Source organism: Dermacentor albipictus, chromosome 7, assembly GCF_038994185.2.
Source record: "Dermacentor albipictus isolate Rhodes 1998 colony chromosome 7, USDA_Dalb.pri_finalv2, whole genome shotgun sequence".
Taxonomy (NCBI): domain Eukaryota; kingdom Metazoa; phylum Arthropoda; class Arachnida; order Ixodida; family Ixodidae; genus Dermacentor; species Dermacentor albipictus.
Window position 1 is genome coordinate 38134221 of NC_091827.1, and position 15385 is coordinate 38149605.

Here is a 15385-nt window from a genome sequence, read left to right on the forward strand (position 1 = left end):
AGGGGGCGAGACCTTATAGCCATAGCCAGGAAAAGCGCAGTTGAACTGCGTTCTGAGATGAGGCGCCGCTTGCCTCTCCCAAGCGTCGCCGTAGGTGTTTTGTCCCGAGGTCTTCGGATTCGTCTTCTTGCCTCGCTCCCAAAGAGTCCTTCCTCTGGTGGTATCACCGCGACTTGCCTCCGGGACGCTTCTACCGACTTCTCCCCCTCCCGCTTTCCCCTTTCTTTCCCCTTTGTCCCTCGATCACGTGGGGAAGGGGGGGGTGTTTGGGACTGAAGGGTCTCCCCGTTTCACCGGGAAGAGTTACGGACCTCGTCTCGACTGCGCGTCGTGCACGATATCGCGCGCCCGTTGTATTACGGCGCACAGCGGCAGCCTTCGGGAAATGGGCGCAGGAGCTCTATTACTCGATCTTCTCGCGTTTAGTGCGTCAGGTCGCTTTGTGCGTGCTTTGCCTCGACCTTCCATTACGCTGCCGAGACAAAGAGGCCGATACCATATACTACTCAAGCATTCGTGAGTCCTCCCCCCCCCCATCCCCCCTACCCTGGTTTACGCGTGTTTACAAACAGAAACGATCCCGGAAGAGCTGTAATGGACTGGCATGGCTTGGAGGGCGGGGGTCCAATCGAAAGTAGGGCGACGGAGACGAGTTCGCATTTAACCGGTTAACGTCGTGCTTTTTATTAGAGTTGCCGTATGCATTAAAGGAATACTGCCGTGACATTTTCGAGTTGTGTAAGTTTTTATTTTTGCGTTAAATGAAAATTTGAACGCTGTAGACCCCCTCCCTCAAAAAAAGAGAAAGATATATCGTCGGTACGCGTTAGAGCGTCCTCAGTAAACTCACTGTAACACTTGTTCCTACGAAACACATTCGATTTTTGCTACACAGAAAGCGAATGCTTCCAGATACACTGGATCGCTTCATTTTGGTTTCGAGCGGCGCATATCCTCTATTCTGAAATCTGGCAGCGCGTCTCTTGCGTCGTAATGCGCAAGCTATCGCTCGCAGCGACATCAACGCATAATTGATTCTGCCGGAACTTTTCTTTTTGCGGGATTCTTACAGGTACCGCGCTTCAATGCCCTCGTCGAGATCAATCATGTGACTATTTTGTTTAAAAAAAGAATTAGTCTAATTTGCATATATCTTTGGGAAGTTACTACGTCGAGTCATTTTTCAAGTTGCGCATATGTAGTGGAAAGCATTTAACCTCTAATCATCCCTAACTTTAGGGAATTTCGGACACCTTTCGGGAAAGACCCGGTACACACACGTGCGCACGCACGTACATACATCAATTCATTCATCCGTATTCATTAACCAGTCAATAATGAAGCTTTGTACGGGTCGTCCTCCTCTTTAAAAGTGATCTTCCCAGGTATCCGCGCAGTTATGCGAATAGAGGTAACGGCCAATGAGTAGTGAATATGTACATACTAGCTAGTCCCTTTAAGTGCGTTTTACTGAAATTTTAACGCCCTCTGTTAACAATAAAATTCGGAAAGAACTCTACATCACTCCACTTGCATTCTTTGTGGTGCCTTTAGAATTGTTTGCTTTCAGCTCAAGCTGTTCTTAATGTATGCGTATAGTATACTAAGCGTTTTCATACATCATACATTACTAGAGCACCGTTCCGACCGATCATCGGCTCAGAAGGCAGTGAAGGCACTTTTATGCTTTCTCAGAACTTCTGGTTTGCGCGAGCGTCTTTAACTCAAGTGCTGTCCGTACACGTATCTACACCTTCTCTCTCCCTTCTCTCGCTTCCCCTTCTCCCTTCCCCCAGCGTAGGGTAGCCAACCAGACTACTGACTGGTTAACATCCCTGCCTTCGTATATTACTCTCTCTCTCTCTCTTCATACATCCGTTAAAATTTCCTTACTTCTTTTTTAGTAGACGTGTCCGCGCGCCGGCTATTCAAAATGCAAACCATTCTATTAAACTTCCGTTTATTCGTTTTCTTTAATTTTCTTGCTGCGCAGGTGAAAGTAATGCTTCGAGTGTGCCCCGCTGCGTCGACCGTTGGCGAGTGCTCGTCGTCCTCCTCGACGCCGTCGCATTCTCCGGCACACGAACCTGGAGCCACGGTTGGAGGACCCTCCAGCTTCCTCCAACTGGATTCGCGCAAGAAACAGGTGAGCTGTTCGTATACGGAAGCCCTTTCACTCGGCACTCGCTCAACTCGACCTGCTCGACTCCAGCATGCTCAAAACACTTCGAATCGACTCGACCCGATCGGTGGCAGACGCAACTCAGACTCTGCTCGACTGGCTCGCATCTGGACCCACGCATCCCTGAGGCCACGTCGACTCACGCGAAATCAGTTCACGCTGACTCACTCAGTATCGGATTCGCACTCGGTCGATATCGAATCGACGCACAAAAAAAGATTAGCCAGTTGAGACTCAAGTCGATTCACCCAGACCCCGACTCTGGGGTGCTACTCTGGGGTACCCCCTAGCCAGCTTTGGTGCGAGTCTGAATGACCTCCACTCTGGGGTGCTACTCTGGTATACCCCCTAGCCAGGTTTGGTGCGAGTCTGAATGAGTCGATTCATGAGCGAATGAAATCGGTGGTTTCTTTTTCCTTTGCTAGAGTGTTTAACGAGCTCTTCAGTGTACAATAAATTCCGATTGATCATCAGCTGACCAACGTGTGCCGCATCCGTTGTATCGAAAGAAAATACAGCGAAAAATGACATATCGGTGGGAAATTTGAGCGTACATGAGTCAGCGCTTTTCTTGGCGGTTATATCTGGTTGCCTCATTCACTAGCCTTCACTAATGCTACTTACGTCGAGACTCCATCGCTACTTGAATACCAAATTTCAAGACCACGAAACCCTCTTTTGACAGGATAGCCTACCGGCTCTCTTCTCATGCTACTCGTTACGAAAGCGGTGACGCGGGACATTACCCTCGCGCGTCAAGGACACCTCGTTCCAAAACCGACCAGAGTACCCGGCTGAGGCTGAGGCGTCCAGCGGGAACGTTGGTACGTGGTAGGTGCATGACCAAAGCTATCCAAAGAAAAGTGCTCGTGACCGTGCTCGAAAAACTGGACAATCGCCCCTTCACAGAAGAGAAAGTTCTAGGACACTGGTCCAGACGGGTTTCGGCACTCAAGGCCTTAAGGGCTTTGCTCAAGTTCTTAAGGACATGTGAATTGTGCGAACGCCTTTGACTATTGTTGCGCGCAACATCGCGTTACTGTGTGCATTTTTTTTCTCTCTTTTTTTCTTTTTTTTTCTTCTATCTTCCTTCTCCTTTTATTCCCTTTACCCCTTTCCCCAGCACAGGGTAGCCAGCCAGTATTTACACTGGCTAACCTCCCTGTCTTTCCTTCCCTTTTGTCTCTCTCTCTCTCTATCCAAACGTGCAGGTGACATTGTACGACCCCGCCGTAAGCGGCAGCTGTGGCGGCGGCGCTGACAGGGCCTCCTCGGGCGACGAGGCGACCACTCCGAGCTCCCCATCCTCCGCACCCGCCCGACTGACGGGCGTCGCGGCACCAAAGATGTTCGCCTTCGACGCCGTCTTCTCGCAGGACGCAACGCAGGTACGCTCTTCGCAACAACAAAAAAACGTATTCGATTTCGTCTATAAAAGGTCTAGACGCGTTTATTTTGTGACGTCTATAAAGCGTCTTTAGACAGCCTGCCGGGCCTATGGCCTTGCACTGTTCGTCCACAAATTTTGGTCTTTCTGCGAGCAGCCTGTTCGGTAGCAAATAAACCAGAATGTTCCGGAGAAAGTGGGCTCGGTCAAGCATTCGACACAGGTGCGCAAGAAACGTGTTTGATTTTGTCTATAAAACCTCTACACGCGTTTATTTTGTGACGTCTATAATGCGTCTTTAGACAGCCTGCCGGCCTATGGCCTTGCACTGTTCCTTTACAAATTTTTGTCTTTCTGCGAGTAGCCTGTTCGGAAGTAGATAAAACCAGAACATTCCGGAGAAAGTGGGCTCATTCAAGTATGCGACACAGGTGTGCTCCTTGCGAACATTTCATAAGAAAATCTATAGAAACCTTATAGACGTATGTTTGGTGAACTTTACAGAACGTCTCCGGCCACCCGCGAGCTTATGCACTTACAGTTTTTTATGGGGGACTCTTAGCGAAACACCCTTTCGGGAGTCAGGAGTGCACAATAGGGCAAAATAAGAACCAAGAAAATACTGCAGGCTGCTGCAGGGAGATGCTAACAACATACAAGTGGTTTCAACCGAATCGAAAGCTTTTTCTTCTTTCGTCCCTTTCTTTATTTAACTTGGTGCATATTACCTGGAACACCCTGTAACGAGGCATTACCTTCCCTTCAGTAACCTGTCGTCACGTTTGGTAGACAACCGGTTAAGGATTTCTCTCTCTCTCTCTCTCTCTCTCTCTCTCTCTCTCTCTCTCTCTCTCTCTCTCAATTTCCAACCCACCGGACCATCCCACAGGCGGAGGTCTGCTCCAGCGCCCTGACAGAGCTGGTTCAGGCCGTCGTGAACGGGACGGACGCCTGCCTCTTCGTCTACGGACCGGCTGGACTCGGTGAGTGTCTGCCGTAACAGAACGCAAAACTGGATCACAAAAATTTTAGAAGACGGGCTTCAGGGGCCCAGTGTGTCCCTGTCTCTGTGCCGTGGGTTTATATGCGTGTTACGGAGAAATGGGATGAAGCAAAAAAAAAAAGTTAAACATTTTCGCATAGCCAAGGCATCCACCGCATAGAATTGACACGTGATCTTAGGACAACTCTTCAAGAGTACCTGCAAATGAACTGCTCTGCTGGAGTATCCGGCCTCTATCGGCGTCAGATTTGGTGCGCAGTTCCCATGAAGTTGACACAATTAAGTTGAAACCTAAGGAATATGCGAAGCCATTCATCAAAGCAAATCGAAAACAAATTTAACTTTAAAACGTAAGAACATGTGACTGAAGGCGTTTCACTAAAATTAGGACGTAGAAGCGAGTCTCGGGCCAAATTGCGATGCTGAGAATGGATAATCGCTTATTCACTTTGACCAGAAGTAACTACGCTAATAAAACTATGCACACCTCCACCATAGAAAAGGGAGAAAAAAAATACATGCAATCATTTACGAGGTGCTGGTAAGTTCTGTTTGTAACAACTTCGGACGTCCTTAAAAAAACAACGAAAGGCCTTTAAAAAAAAACAACGTCCTGTGTCTTTTTTTTTTTCGTTGCCCGAGCCACTTCCCTCGCAGGAACCTCTCAAAGCTAACGGCGTCATCAGACGCTCGGCTTCACGGAAAATGATCAGAAGCCCGGCCTTTCGCCGACCCCGTTCTCGTCATCCGCGCGTCTACTAAGCGACGCGCGTGATCGCATATAAGCTGACCGACCCGCCAGCCGCGATATACCGATTTTCAAGAACTGCAGTACACCTCTCTACGCCCGTGGGTGGTCCGCAGGCACACATTTTCTCGCCCCGTGGTACGCAGACCCCCCCCCCCCCCCCCTCCCAAGCCGGGCAACTGAATCGCAGAGCGAACGCTCCGAGACGTGACGTCATCTTAGAGACTCCCGGGGAAATGGCGTTTCTTTAGGGAACAAGGGTACGTAGGGAGGCAGCGAGCGACTGAAAGCCATTCTCGCCCGCGACGCCGCCTGCATCGTTCAGATAAGCAACAGGCGAAAGGGTGTCTAGGAAGGAAAGCTTGAAAAAGGGAGTGGGGGGGCGCTTTCAAGCGTGTGCTGCCTTCTACCAAGCAACACGGGCGATTTATGTCGGCGGTTTTTGGGGCGCGTTACGCATTATTTTCTTTCTCACAATGGGGTTGGCGCTACTTTCGCGTCGCGCGTGTCGTCTGCTCTTCCCTTCTTTCATTTTTTCGTCTGCCTCGATCGTCTGGCAGTTTGTTACGCCACTCTTTGTTCGTCGTCTGCTGCTTTCTTCGCCGGTTTGCATGCGTCGTTTGATATTTATTTTTTGCTGAAGCCGTACTCCTCGTAGCCTGCCACGGTGCTCCTTGAGCTCCGGTTTGCGTAAATCTGTACTTAAGAGCATCCTGCGTCCGATTTTCACGCGGGAGCTGACATTATTTACACAGACGTGGATGATCTACCGAAATGGCTTTTTACGCTTTACTGGAATTCGCAAGAGCTCCGTTTCTCAATTTTGCAGCGCGATGTCTGGCAGGCAGTTTCTGACCCGTGTTATTATTATTATTTTTTTTTGTCGTCTCCTCATCTCAGACTTTCTTCACGTCCGCAGTGAGTTTGTTGCTGTTGCTACATATTTGACATATTCTATAAGGTGCCCCTAGAACCGGCTGTATACCTGTCACGGTGGGTTACCTTATCGTACGCCCATAATATTTAGCACCCGGGGTTACATATGTAGCGCGACAGCTAGTTTTTTTTCTTTTTTACGTATATTTTGCCGATCAACCGCTTGTTTATGCATTTACGGCACGCTTTCAGTAGCTCCGTCGCTCGACTTGCGTTCCATCGGCTGCCCCCCCCCCCCCCCCCCTTGTTAACGACGCTGTTTGCGTCGTCTGCAATGATGCACCTTCACTGTCTCCGGCTTCTCCACTACAACACGGCATATATTCACAAATTTTCTATCGTGGGCACTTTTTGACTGATATTGGCGGGAGGCTGCAGTCGTTTGTATGCATTCTGATGATGGACCGAAGAAAAAAAAACTATCACGTATTTGCTACCGTACGTTTTTACTCGGTTGGTTTTTTGCTCGCCAGCGGCGTCTGCGTTCCTGGCCTTTCTTGTCGTCTGCTACAGTGTTCGCTAGGCTCTGTGTTTTGCTTTTTTTTTTCGATAGACACTCCGGTTTCTCATAAATCCCTCCGCACGACCCCGTTACCCGATTTCGACTGAAGAGCTAGGTTTATTTGTTCAAGCATCAGTCATCGACAAGGAGTGTTGTTGTGGATGTTGCTAGTTTTCTAAAGGGTGGAAGCAAACACTCCAGTAAAAAAAAAAAATACCAGAGAGATTTCATACCAGAATAAGATGACGTCAGTTGTGTTGACGACTGACAGTCTTCTATTTAAAGAAATGCTCAGTGGAGCCAGTTGTCGATGATAGATGGGAACGCTGGCCAGGGCTGTCCGCGTAAGCTTCTTACGTAAATTACAACCAATACTCATACGACTATGAACTGGTAGTGGCCAGGGCTGTCCGCGTAAGCTTCTTACGTAAATTACAACCAATACTCATACGACTATGAACTGGTAGTCCTCCCATTTCATCACTTCTTTTTCACTTTCATTTATAACCCTAATTCCTCTTGTCAGCTCAGTAATGATGTCATTTTCGAAAGTATTTCCACTATGTTAGTCTACATAAACATGGGGCGTACTGGCCTGATTTATGTGCCTTGCAAGCCATTGTGGTTCTCACATAAAATTGTTGGATGTTGCCCTAAAAAGAAAACATCGCTGACTACACCCACCACTCTTTTTTCGCATGTCAATAACTGCATCGGGCAGATCGAACGGTCATTATGGTTCGCGGCGAAGTGTCACCCTAATAGGGAACATAAGCAAGCCGCAATATTACAAACCCAATAACAAAAAAGGCAGTACAGTTTAGCGAACTTTGCTCTTTACGAGCTCACCGTACTTTGACTTATACATAGGCATATATCAGCACCATCAGCATCACCATCAACCTATTACATAATCCCGATCGTTATGACCAGTCTACTTCACGCACAGGACCCAATTACTTTAAATTGGATTGGCACCGTATACATATCGATATCACATTACATCATGGTATTTAGAAAGTATTCCGCGAGCACATCTTGACAAAACAATGCGTGACACCAATGTCTGTTTTGTCGCAGATTGCGGGAACGGTTATACAAGAACTCGTCCTAAGGTCTCAGCATTCCCGCGAAATGGCTGTATGCCTCGAATTACTGACAGGCTTCAATTGCGCAATCTCAGTATGGCGCAGACGTTACACACTTATAGACTATAGCTAGGTAAATTTAGTCAGTTTGAGAGATATAATCGGTGAGCATTGCACAGTTCTATATGTCGACGGCGCTAACAGTATGTGCGCAGAAGTTAAAAGGTTAAAGTTTACCTAGTTAAATTTAGTGAGTTGGAGAGATATAATCAGGGATTATTGCGCAGTTCTATATGTCGACGGCACCAACAGTATGTAAACGAGAAAAAAAAAAGAAACACTTACCTCTACTGCGCTAGCTGTTTTCTTTTGAAATGCCCAAATTCTTCGCTGAAACGGGTGGTACAAGCTCGCCAAGGCGTGCCGTCGTGTGCATACGTCGGAGTTTAAACCAACGGCTCGTAAATCTTCGCGCCCGCGCCAAGGTGAACGAACAGGCCCGGAAACGGCGCCCACAAAGCAGAACAGATTGCTTTCTCGAAAGATCAACGTCAAAGCAAAAACTACTTCAGCAAAGTGACTCCGTACAAAAAAAAAATATCGGAAGAGAAATAAGCCATTAACGCAACGGGCCCGCTATTAGAAGAGAGAAGAGAGGCTCTGTGCCGCGGAAACAGCTAGGCGGGCACTGTTATGGATGCCCGAGTGGCTCGGCTATGGCTTGGCTATGGCCTCGCGGTGGACGGCCTCGACCTGCGGCCACACATCACGTCCGCGTAAATGTCCGGCCATCAGCGCCACCCGTGGTGCTTCTAGGCTCCACCTCCGAGGAATTCGGGAATGGCCGTTTTTTTTTCTTCTCTTTAATTTTTTTTTGCACCTTTCATTGTTGTTTTGCAACGCGTCCAGAGCTTCCGGCAGACCGCTTCCTCTCACGAGGCACTTCCGGTCGCTCCTTAGCCCTGTGTTTTCATTTTAACTCAAGCTATTTGAACAGGAATTCCTTTTTTTTCAATTCTTTATTTCATTCTCTTTTGTAACGGCTTGTTTTCATCGTTTAACATTCAATGTTGGGACGCGCTGTATCTCTGACATTTTCTTTGAACCGTTTGATGCGTGTCTTGTGTTCCACGTAATTTGAGGCAAAATTTGTAAAAGTCTATGCAAGTGCCGCGTAGATGGACAGAACCAAGCTAATGTTCTTTGCGTAGCCGAAAAGAAAAGGTCTTACCGCGGAACCCTTTGTTGTGTTTCACGGACTTCCTTTCAGGCGTGGAAAAAAAACCTTTACATGGAGCACGTATTGCACAAAAGAAAGCTGGATTGGGAATTTTTCAGGGTGGTCTGCAATTTTCTCACGGACACATTTCCTTTGAATGTATATTTAATTAACTTGATTATTCAATAATAAATAATTGTGTGATTAGGCTAAATGCAAAACGAATAGCCTGGCTTGCTCCACGCGACGGCTAATAGCATTGCCTTGGTTCTGCCTAGCTACGTAGCGCTTGCATATGTTCAATTTTGGATACAAGTTACGGTGATACACAGGGTATGCTGTAGCGCGTTTTTTTTATTTATTTCTTATCTTTTCTATTCTACTTCGAATTTTTTGTAATGTTAAAAAATGCTAAAGAAAATGAAATCACGGTGTTCAAGAGGAAGGGGGGAGGGGAGGCTTCAACTACGATGCCACCTGCTCAAATACATGTTAAACGCAGAAACACTTTACTGAGATTACTCCTGGGCCGATTTTAGTGAGATGAATTGCATCTGAGAGAGAAAGTTATAATTTAGTGATTTCCGGAAGATGAATTCGAATTTAATGTCTGAATAGTTAGTTTCCCAAATATTGCCAAAATCGGTAACTTTGAAAAAATATAGAAGCACGAAGTTCACAAATCGCATAACTCGCACGAAGAACAGATATGACAGTTCTTTAAACTGCATCCGTTAGAACATCCTAGGCGGACACGTTAAGTGTGATTATGTATACCTCACGTGAATTTGTTAGAATGTTTACAGGAGTATTTTAAAAGCCCTACTCAGGCATTAGTGGTGTACTTAAGGGCGATGTATATTACACCAATTTTGTCCGCGTTAAATTTAATATTCGGTGCAATTTACATAATCGTAATATCATATTTATTTGTTCATCTACAGAGTTTTAAACTACATAGTTTCGTTTTTTGAAAACTTGCGATTTTCAACCATCTTCACAACATGTCCACGGCCTAAATCCAAGATTTGCTTCCAACAGTCATTACATCTTAACTTTTCTTTTGAATTTAACAGACTTACCAAATTCGGCCAAGTGGTCACGGTGAAATAATATAACAGTTTTGCCGTAAGGGCGAAGCAATGATTTCGATAGCAACGTATTAGAATTATACACGAAGTGTAAGACTCATAGCTGTAGTGGCAGTATGAATTCAAGTAAACGTAAGCCAAGTAAAAACGAGCTGTCGTGTAAGAGATCCTCTGTCAGAGTCCTGCCAAGGCACAATTTTATTTACGTTTATTAATTATAGCTACCTCCACTTTTCCTGTACGTATCGGCTTTGTTTCAAACCTCTTCCCTGGGCCGATCCCGGAGGTAGTCCACAGCCGCGCCAATAAAATTACATCATTTTCAGGTTCCAGCTATCTTATTGTTTCGAACTTTAATATTTATGTCTGAGGAGATTTAAGATAAAATGCATGTGCTATCGTTATATTGTTTCACGACATTTGTTTGTGGGCTGCCATTCTCAAAATTCTGTCGAATAATTTTGTCAAGAATGTAAGACCTGGTATGAGAAACTTTAGTGATCGAATGGTGTGGCACTATAACCCCGCATATGACTCGCGTCACACATCATGGCGTGGCACACAGCGTATATGTACCTAAATATATGCGGAACCTCACGACAACGCCGACGACGACGGCAAAAGTTACCTTGGAGTGGCCTTATAGTTGCGGCCGCAATAAAACCATTTTTCATTTTCCTTGTATTTAGATAGATAAGCCCCCGAGGTATTAATGTTGCAATGCCATACACAGAAAAAAGCGATCTGCCGTAGCTGCGCGATCCGGAAACGATTTCGACTACTTTTCTTTATTACGGGACTTCTATTACATTCCGCCCCATTGAAATGCAGCCTCTGCGGTCTGGAATCCAACCCTCGACCTTGCGCTCGGCAGCATAACGTCACTGCCTCGGGGCCACCACAATCGGGTCTCTCATGTTTAGGTGGAGATATACGTTGAGACAAATATTACCAGCGTAACTATAACGTACGAGACCTGGACAGCGGTACCATCAACGATTCGTTAGCATTCAACATTCCCCCTCAGAAAAACAGAAACCTCGGAGCCGGGTTCGAGTCGATGTCGAGTCCGAGTCGACGTCGGGTCAGAGTCGACGTCACCCAGCGCATGGGTTTAGAGATGCTGATGTCGCGATCACAAGCGTCCGGACTGCGCGAAACATCAGGACCGTTGTAAGAGGCCGCCTCACTGCGTGTCCACGGACAGTTACTTCTCATAATTGCTGCGGCATTTAAGATGAAGACACTGCGATGCTGCTTCCTCTCATAAAGACGAAAGACGGCTCGCGTGTGGACTTGGACGCCGTCTTGCTTCCGGCTTGGAGTTGTAAGCGGCCATAATTTTTAAATATTTGTAGGTAATCGTTCACTCGCAACATCTTAGGCGGAGCTGCGGGTTAACAATGTTTTTGTTTCATATGTACAACTTCTCTCTCCTTTCCCCCAGTGTACGGTAGACAAACGGCTATTTCATTATTCTGACTACCCACTCGTGTCAGTAATGTTATATTTATCTCTCTCTCTCTCTCTCTCTCTCTCTCTCTAACACCTTAATTGTTTATTGCTACATTTAACTCCCCAAAATCCAAACACCGTTCGGCAGGAAGCATGGTTAAAACGACCTATTCGATTTTATATCATGTTTTGGGCTGTACACTCCTATTAAAAAACAAAGCACTGGTATGTTGGGTGAATAAATCATTAGTACAGAAATTGAATTATTACCCATCGGTTTCTCCAACAACGGAGGAATGAAGACTGGCTCTATAGAAAGAGAGAGAGAGAGAGAGAAATGTAGGAAGGCAGGGATGTTAACCAGTCAGGAGTCTGGTTGGCTATTTGCTCTATAGGGTATCAAAAACGCCAGCCGTATGCTTTGCATTAGGCCACTGAGCTTTACGGGGTTGGGTAGCGTTAAACTCCACGTCACGGAAACTACGCCAGCGACAACTACGTTCGCCCAATTTCAAACTCTGCAAGTACAGACCGCAGCAGACTAACCCGATTAGCCACGCTTCACCGGCTGACCACTTACCAACGTGCGGGGAGTACGTGTGAACGCTGCAAAAGAGCGGAAGCGAAGTCGCGCATAAAGGTTACGTGTGCATATATATATATACAGTTCTAGTTCTAGTAGTGATCTCTAGTTGCCCGACACGATCCATAGTTTTAGCAGCACTGCACACAATTATCGACGTCGCGCACAGAAAGCGAGAGTGCCAGCCATAGTAACGACGAGAAATAAAGGAAAGAGAGGCACAGAAATTCGCAATATCGAGCAATGCGCTATTTCGCGTTCAAACGGGAATCTATACTGCAGAAGTTCGCGCAATACACCGACGGCCGTGTTTTCGCCGGCAGCGCCGAAGGATTGTTAGTTGTGCGTGCATGTGTGTGTGGGAGTGTGCGTGTGTGTATTTGTGCGTGTGAGAAAACGGGGTGGGGGAGGGAGGACAAAGGCACAAGCGAAGAGCACAAAGGCGCAAGCGCGGTGGCAGCGCGGTGGCCGCATATCGAACAAAGGCGATACGGCGCGACCGCGCGGAGAACCGGCGGCACGCTCGCGATACGGGCGTCGGAAAACGTGACCATATCGCTGCCGCTGCAAGCGGCCGTTACTGCAATAATCGATGCAAATGCCCGGGCCCCCTTCCTCCCTCTCCTAGCACCGAGACTGCAGGGCCTTCGCTAACCAGCCGCGCGCTGCGTAGCTCCGGTGCAACAAATTTCATTAAGCCTTACTCCGCAGCCTCTAAATTGCCGCGCGATGCCGCCACTTGCATCGGCGATACACGGGCGCGAACGGCCGGACACAATGGGGAGTATTTAGCCTTCGCTTCTCTTGCGGCTCTGCTCCCCCATACGCGAACGGTCATCTTTGGTCCTCGCCTTGTTTATTTATACGTTCTTGTTTGTTCGTTTGTTTATTTTTGCGTGTTTATACGTCTCGTTGCTGGCACTGAGCGCGCATAGCGTCGCGTTGTTCGTCGTTTACATTTCTGCGTGGGTCAGCTCCGTGAAGCAGCAGCGCTTTCCCCCTTTCTTGGAAGTTCCACGGAAGAAAAGCGATTGTATCACTTGGGAGGACCCGGTAGCCCGCCTTTATCTGACGGCGACCAGGCATCGAACCTTGGACTTGTTCAAAACGTTTCTCCGGGTGGCAAAAAAAAAAAAAACGCTGGAAGCTTCAGCGATTCCTTCGGCTCGGAACTCACTTCGAGAACAGAATCCTTCTGCCACAGTGAAGACCGGCATATTGTTGTTTTAAAGCGAAAGCTTTACTCGCCGCGAACTTACGATTTCGGCGTGGCCGTGCTCCGAGGAGGCACGTGACGTCACATCGCGTTCCTCGTCGTTGCGTTTGCCTCCACTCGCTTCGCCAGCTGCGTGGCATGCCTGATAACATGTCGGAAGGTTGAAAAGGAGAGCTCGCGTGCGCCGCAACCACAGTTGAGGCGGCAGTATGGACGGCGACAATTCTGATAAGCAGGATGAGGCCTGTAATCGACGTCGGAATGAGACGAAGAGGAAATGAATCGCCCAGGAAACAGACGAACAGCGCGCCGAACGACTGGCTAAACGCCGCAACATAGCTAGACAACCAGACTAACCTGGACTTGCAATCACGATTAAGCAAGGCTAACTATGCCATGCCTTAGCTTTCGCTGCGTATATCCTGGCATAGCCGAGCTAAGCCACTGCCAATGTTTTGTCTGTGGGCTCATTCTCTAAATAGTGGAGATCACCCGCTAAGGGCGTAATGCTTAGTAAGCGATAGCTGTTCAAGTGAGGAGGCGAGGTGCCAGCTGACCCTTGTCTTCAGCTGCATAGTAGAGCAGCGCACGTCCTTGCATCCTATTTCTACGCTGTCAAGTTGCATATCATCTTGCAGGAAGATAGCGTGGGGCTCTTCATCGGTAACGCAAAGGAGAAGGAAGATGATGGGGGGGGGGGGGGATGTTGGCTACAGGTGGTTCTACCTCCTCAAAGACACTAAAAAATCTTAGTGACCCTATAATTTTCAAAGTCAGTTCTCACTGTCAACCGGTCAATCTTACGAACCTAAAGAAAATACTTAATCTGATGGCATGGGCATGGCTCGCATGAGCACCTCCATATATGTGGAAAACGAGTCCATATCTCCAGTGTTCGTTCAGATAAAAAGCGTCGTTTGTTTTCCGATAGGACATAGAAACAGGTTTACCATACTGCGTCATCCAGTGCTATTCGAAATAGACCGCACATTCGCTTTTCGTCCTCGGTGCGGATGTTGTGGTGCATCTAATACAAACATCAGCCTTCTGGAAAACTGTTGGTTGCAACAAAATGATTACATGCTTGACGCATAATGTCGCCTACATTTGGCTTTGTGTTACAGCATAATATAGCATCTTATCGTCTCCAGTATAATTACGAAAAGGATGAAAGCCACTGTGCACGGGGCTGAGCACGGGGGTGGGCACAGGGGTGGGCACAGGAGTGGGCACCGGGGTGGGCACCGGGGTGGGCGCAAGAGCGGGCAAAGGGTCTGAATAGGCTATGGCATCGCAAAGGCTTTCCTGCAATTGGGGATATGCCAAATTCTGCAAGTGCGCTATATAGCACATCGACGCTTTTCGCACAAAGCGCTGGCCTATCGTAGCCTACATATATATTTTTTTTACTTTCCTGCGAGATGGCACAGAAACTTTCCCAGAGATCGAAACGTTACTTACAGCATGCTGCGTGCTGTGTTAAACTTTTAATCTAAAAGCAAATTTGAAGTTCTTCAAGCGCAGTTAGAACTACATTTTGGACCATGTAAAAAGCATAATTAGCATAGATATGAGCAGGCTCAGAGCAACGTTTTACGTTTGGAGGTGATGTGCCAGGTTATGCTTGCAAAAATAAACGTTTTTGGTACCGAAACCTAAAAAAACGACGCCATTACTACTATCGCCCGGAACGTTGTAAACCAGCACGGCGCCTGGACACGGTCCACGATATTGCGCGGCGCCCACTCCACGCTCTGGTCTCGGAGGTCATGTTCTAGGATTAGCGTCATTGCGCTGACTACCAAATGCCAGCGTTGTCTGCTAAGGCGGGATTTAAACGCTGTTAATAAAAAGAAACGAAATTTACCAGCCGCAAGGAATCCCCAAGATTTCGTCATTAGTATTTACTACTCACATATAACCAATTTAGCCAAAGTGAAATTTCGTTGCAGCTAACTGGGTTGCTATGTATTCA

General features: G+C 47.3%; 1 protein-coding gene across 9 annotated transcripts in view; it reads left to right on the forward strand.

The window, feature by feature from the left end:
* Positions 1 to 15385, forward strand: part of LOC135905678 (kinesin-like protein KIF26B) — a 760359-nt gene that overhangs the window by 671796 nt on the left and 73178 nt on the right. For all 9 annotated transcript variants that reach the window (XM_070521909.1, XM_070521906.1, XM_070521907.1 and 6 more), the window contains 3 exons: positions 1994 to 2146; positions 3394 to 3570; positions 4459 to 4552. In XM_070521909.1, the coding sequence (XP_070378010.1) occupies positions 1994 to 2146; positions 3394 to 3570; positions 4459 to 4552 (424 nt within the window). The remainder of the gene's footprint in view (positions 1 to 1993; positions 2147 to 3393; positions 3571 to 4458; positions 4553 to 15385) is intronic.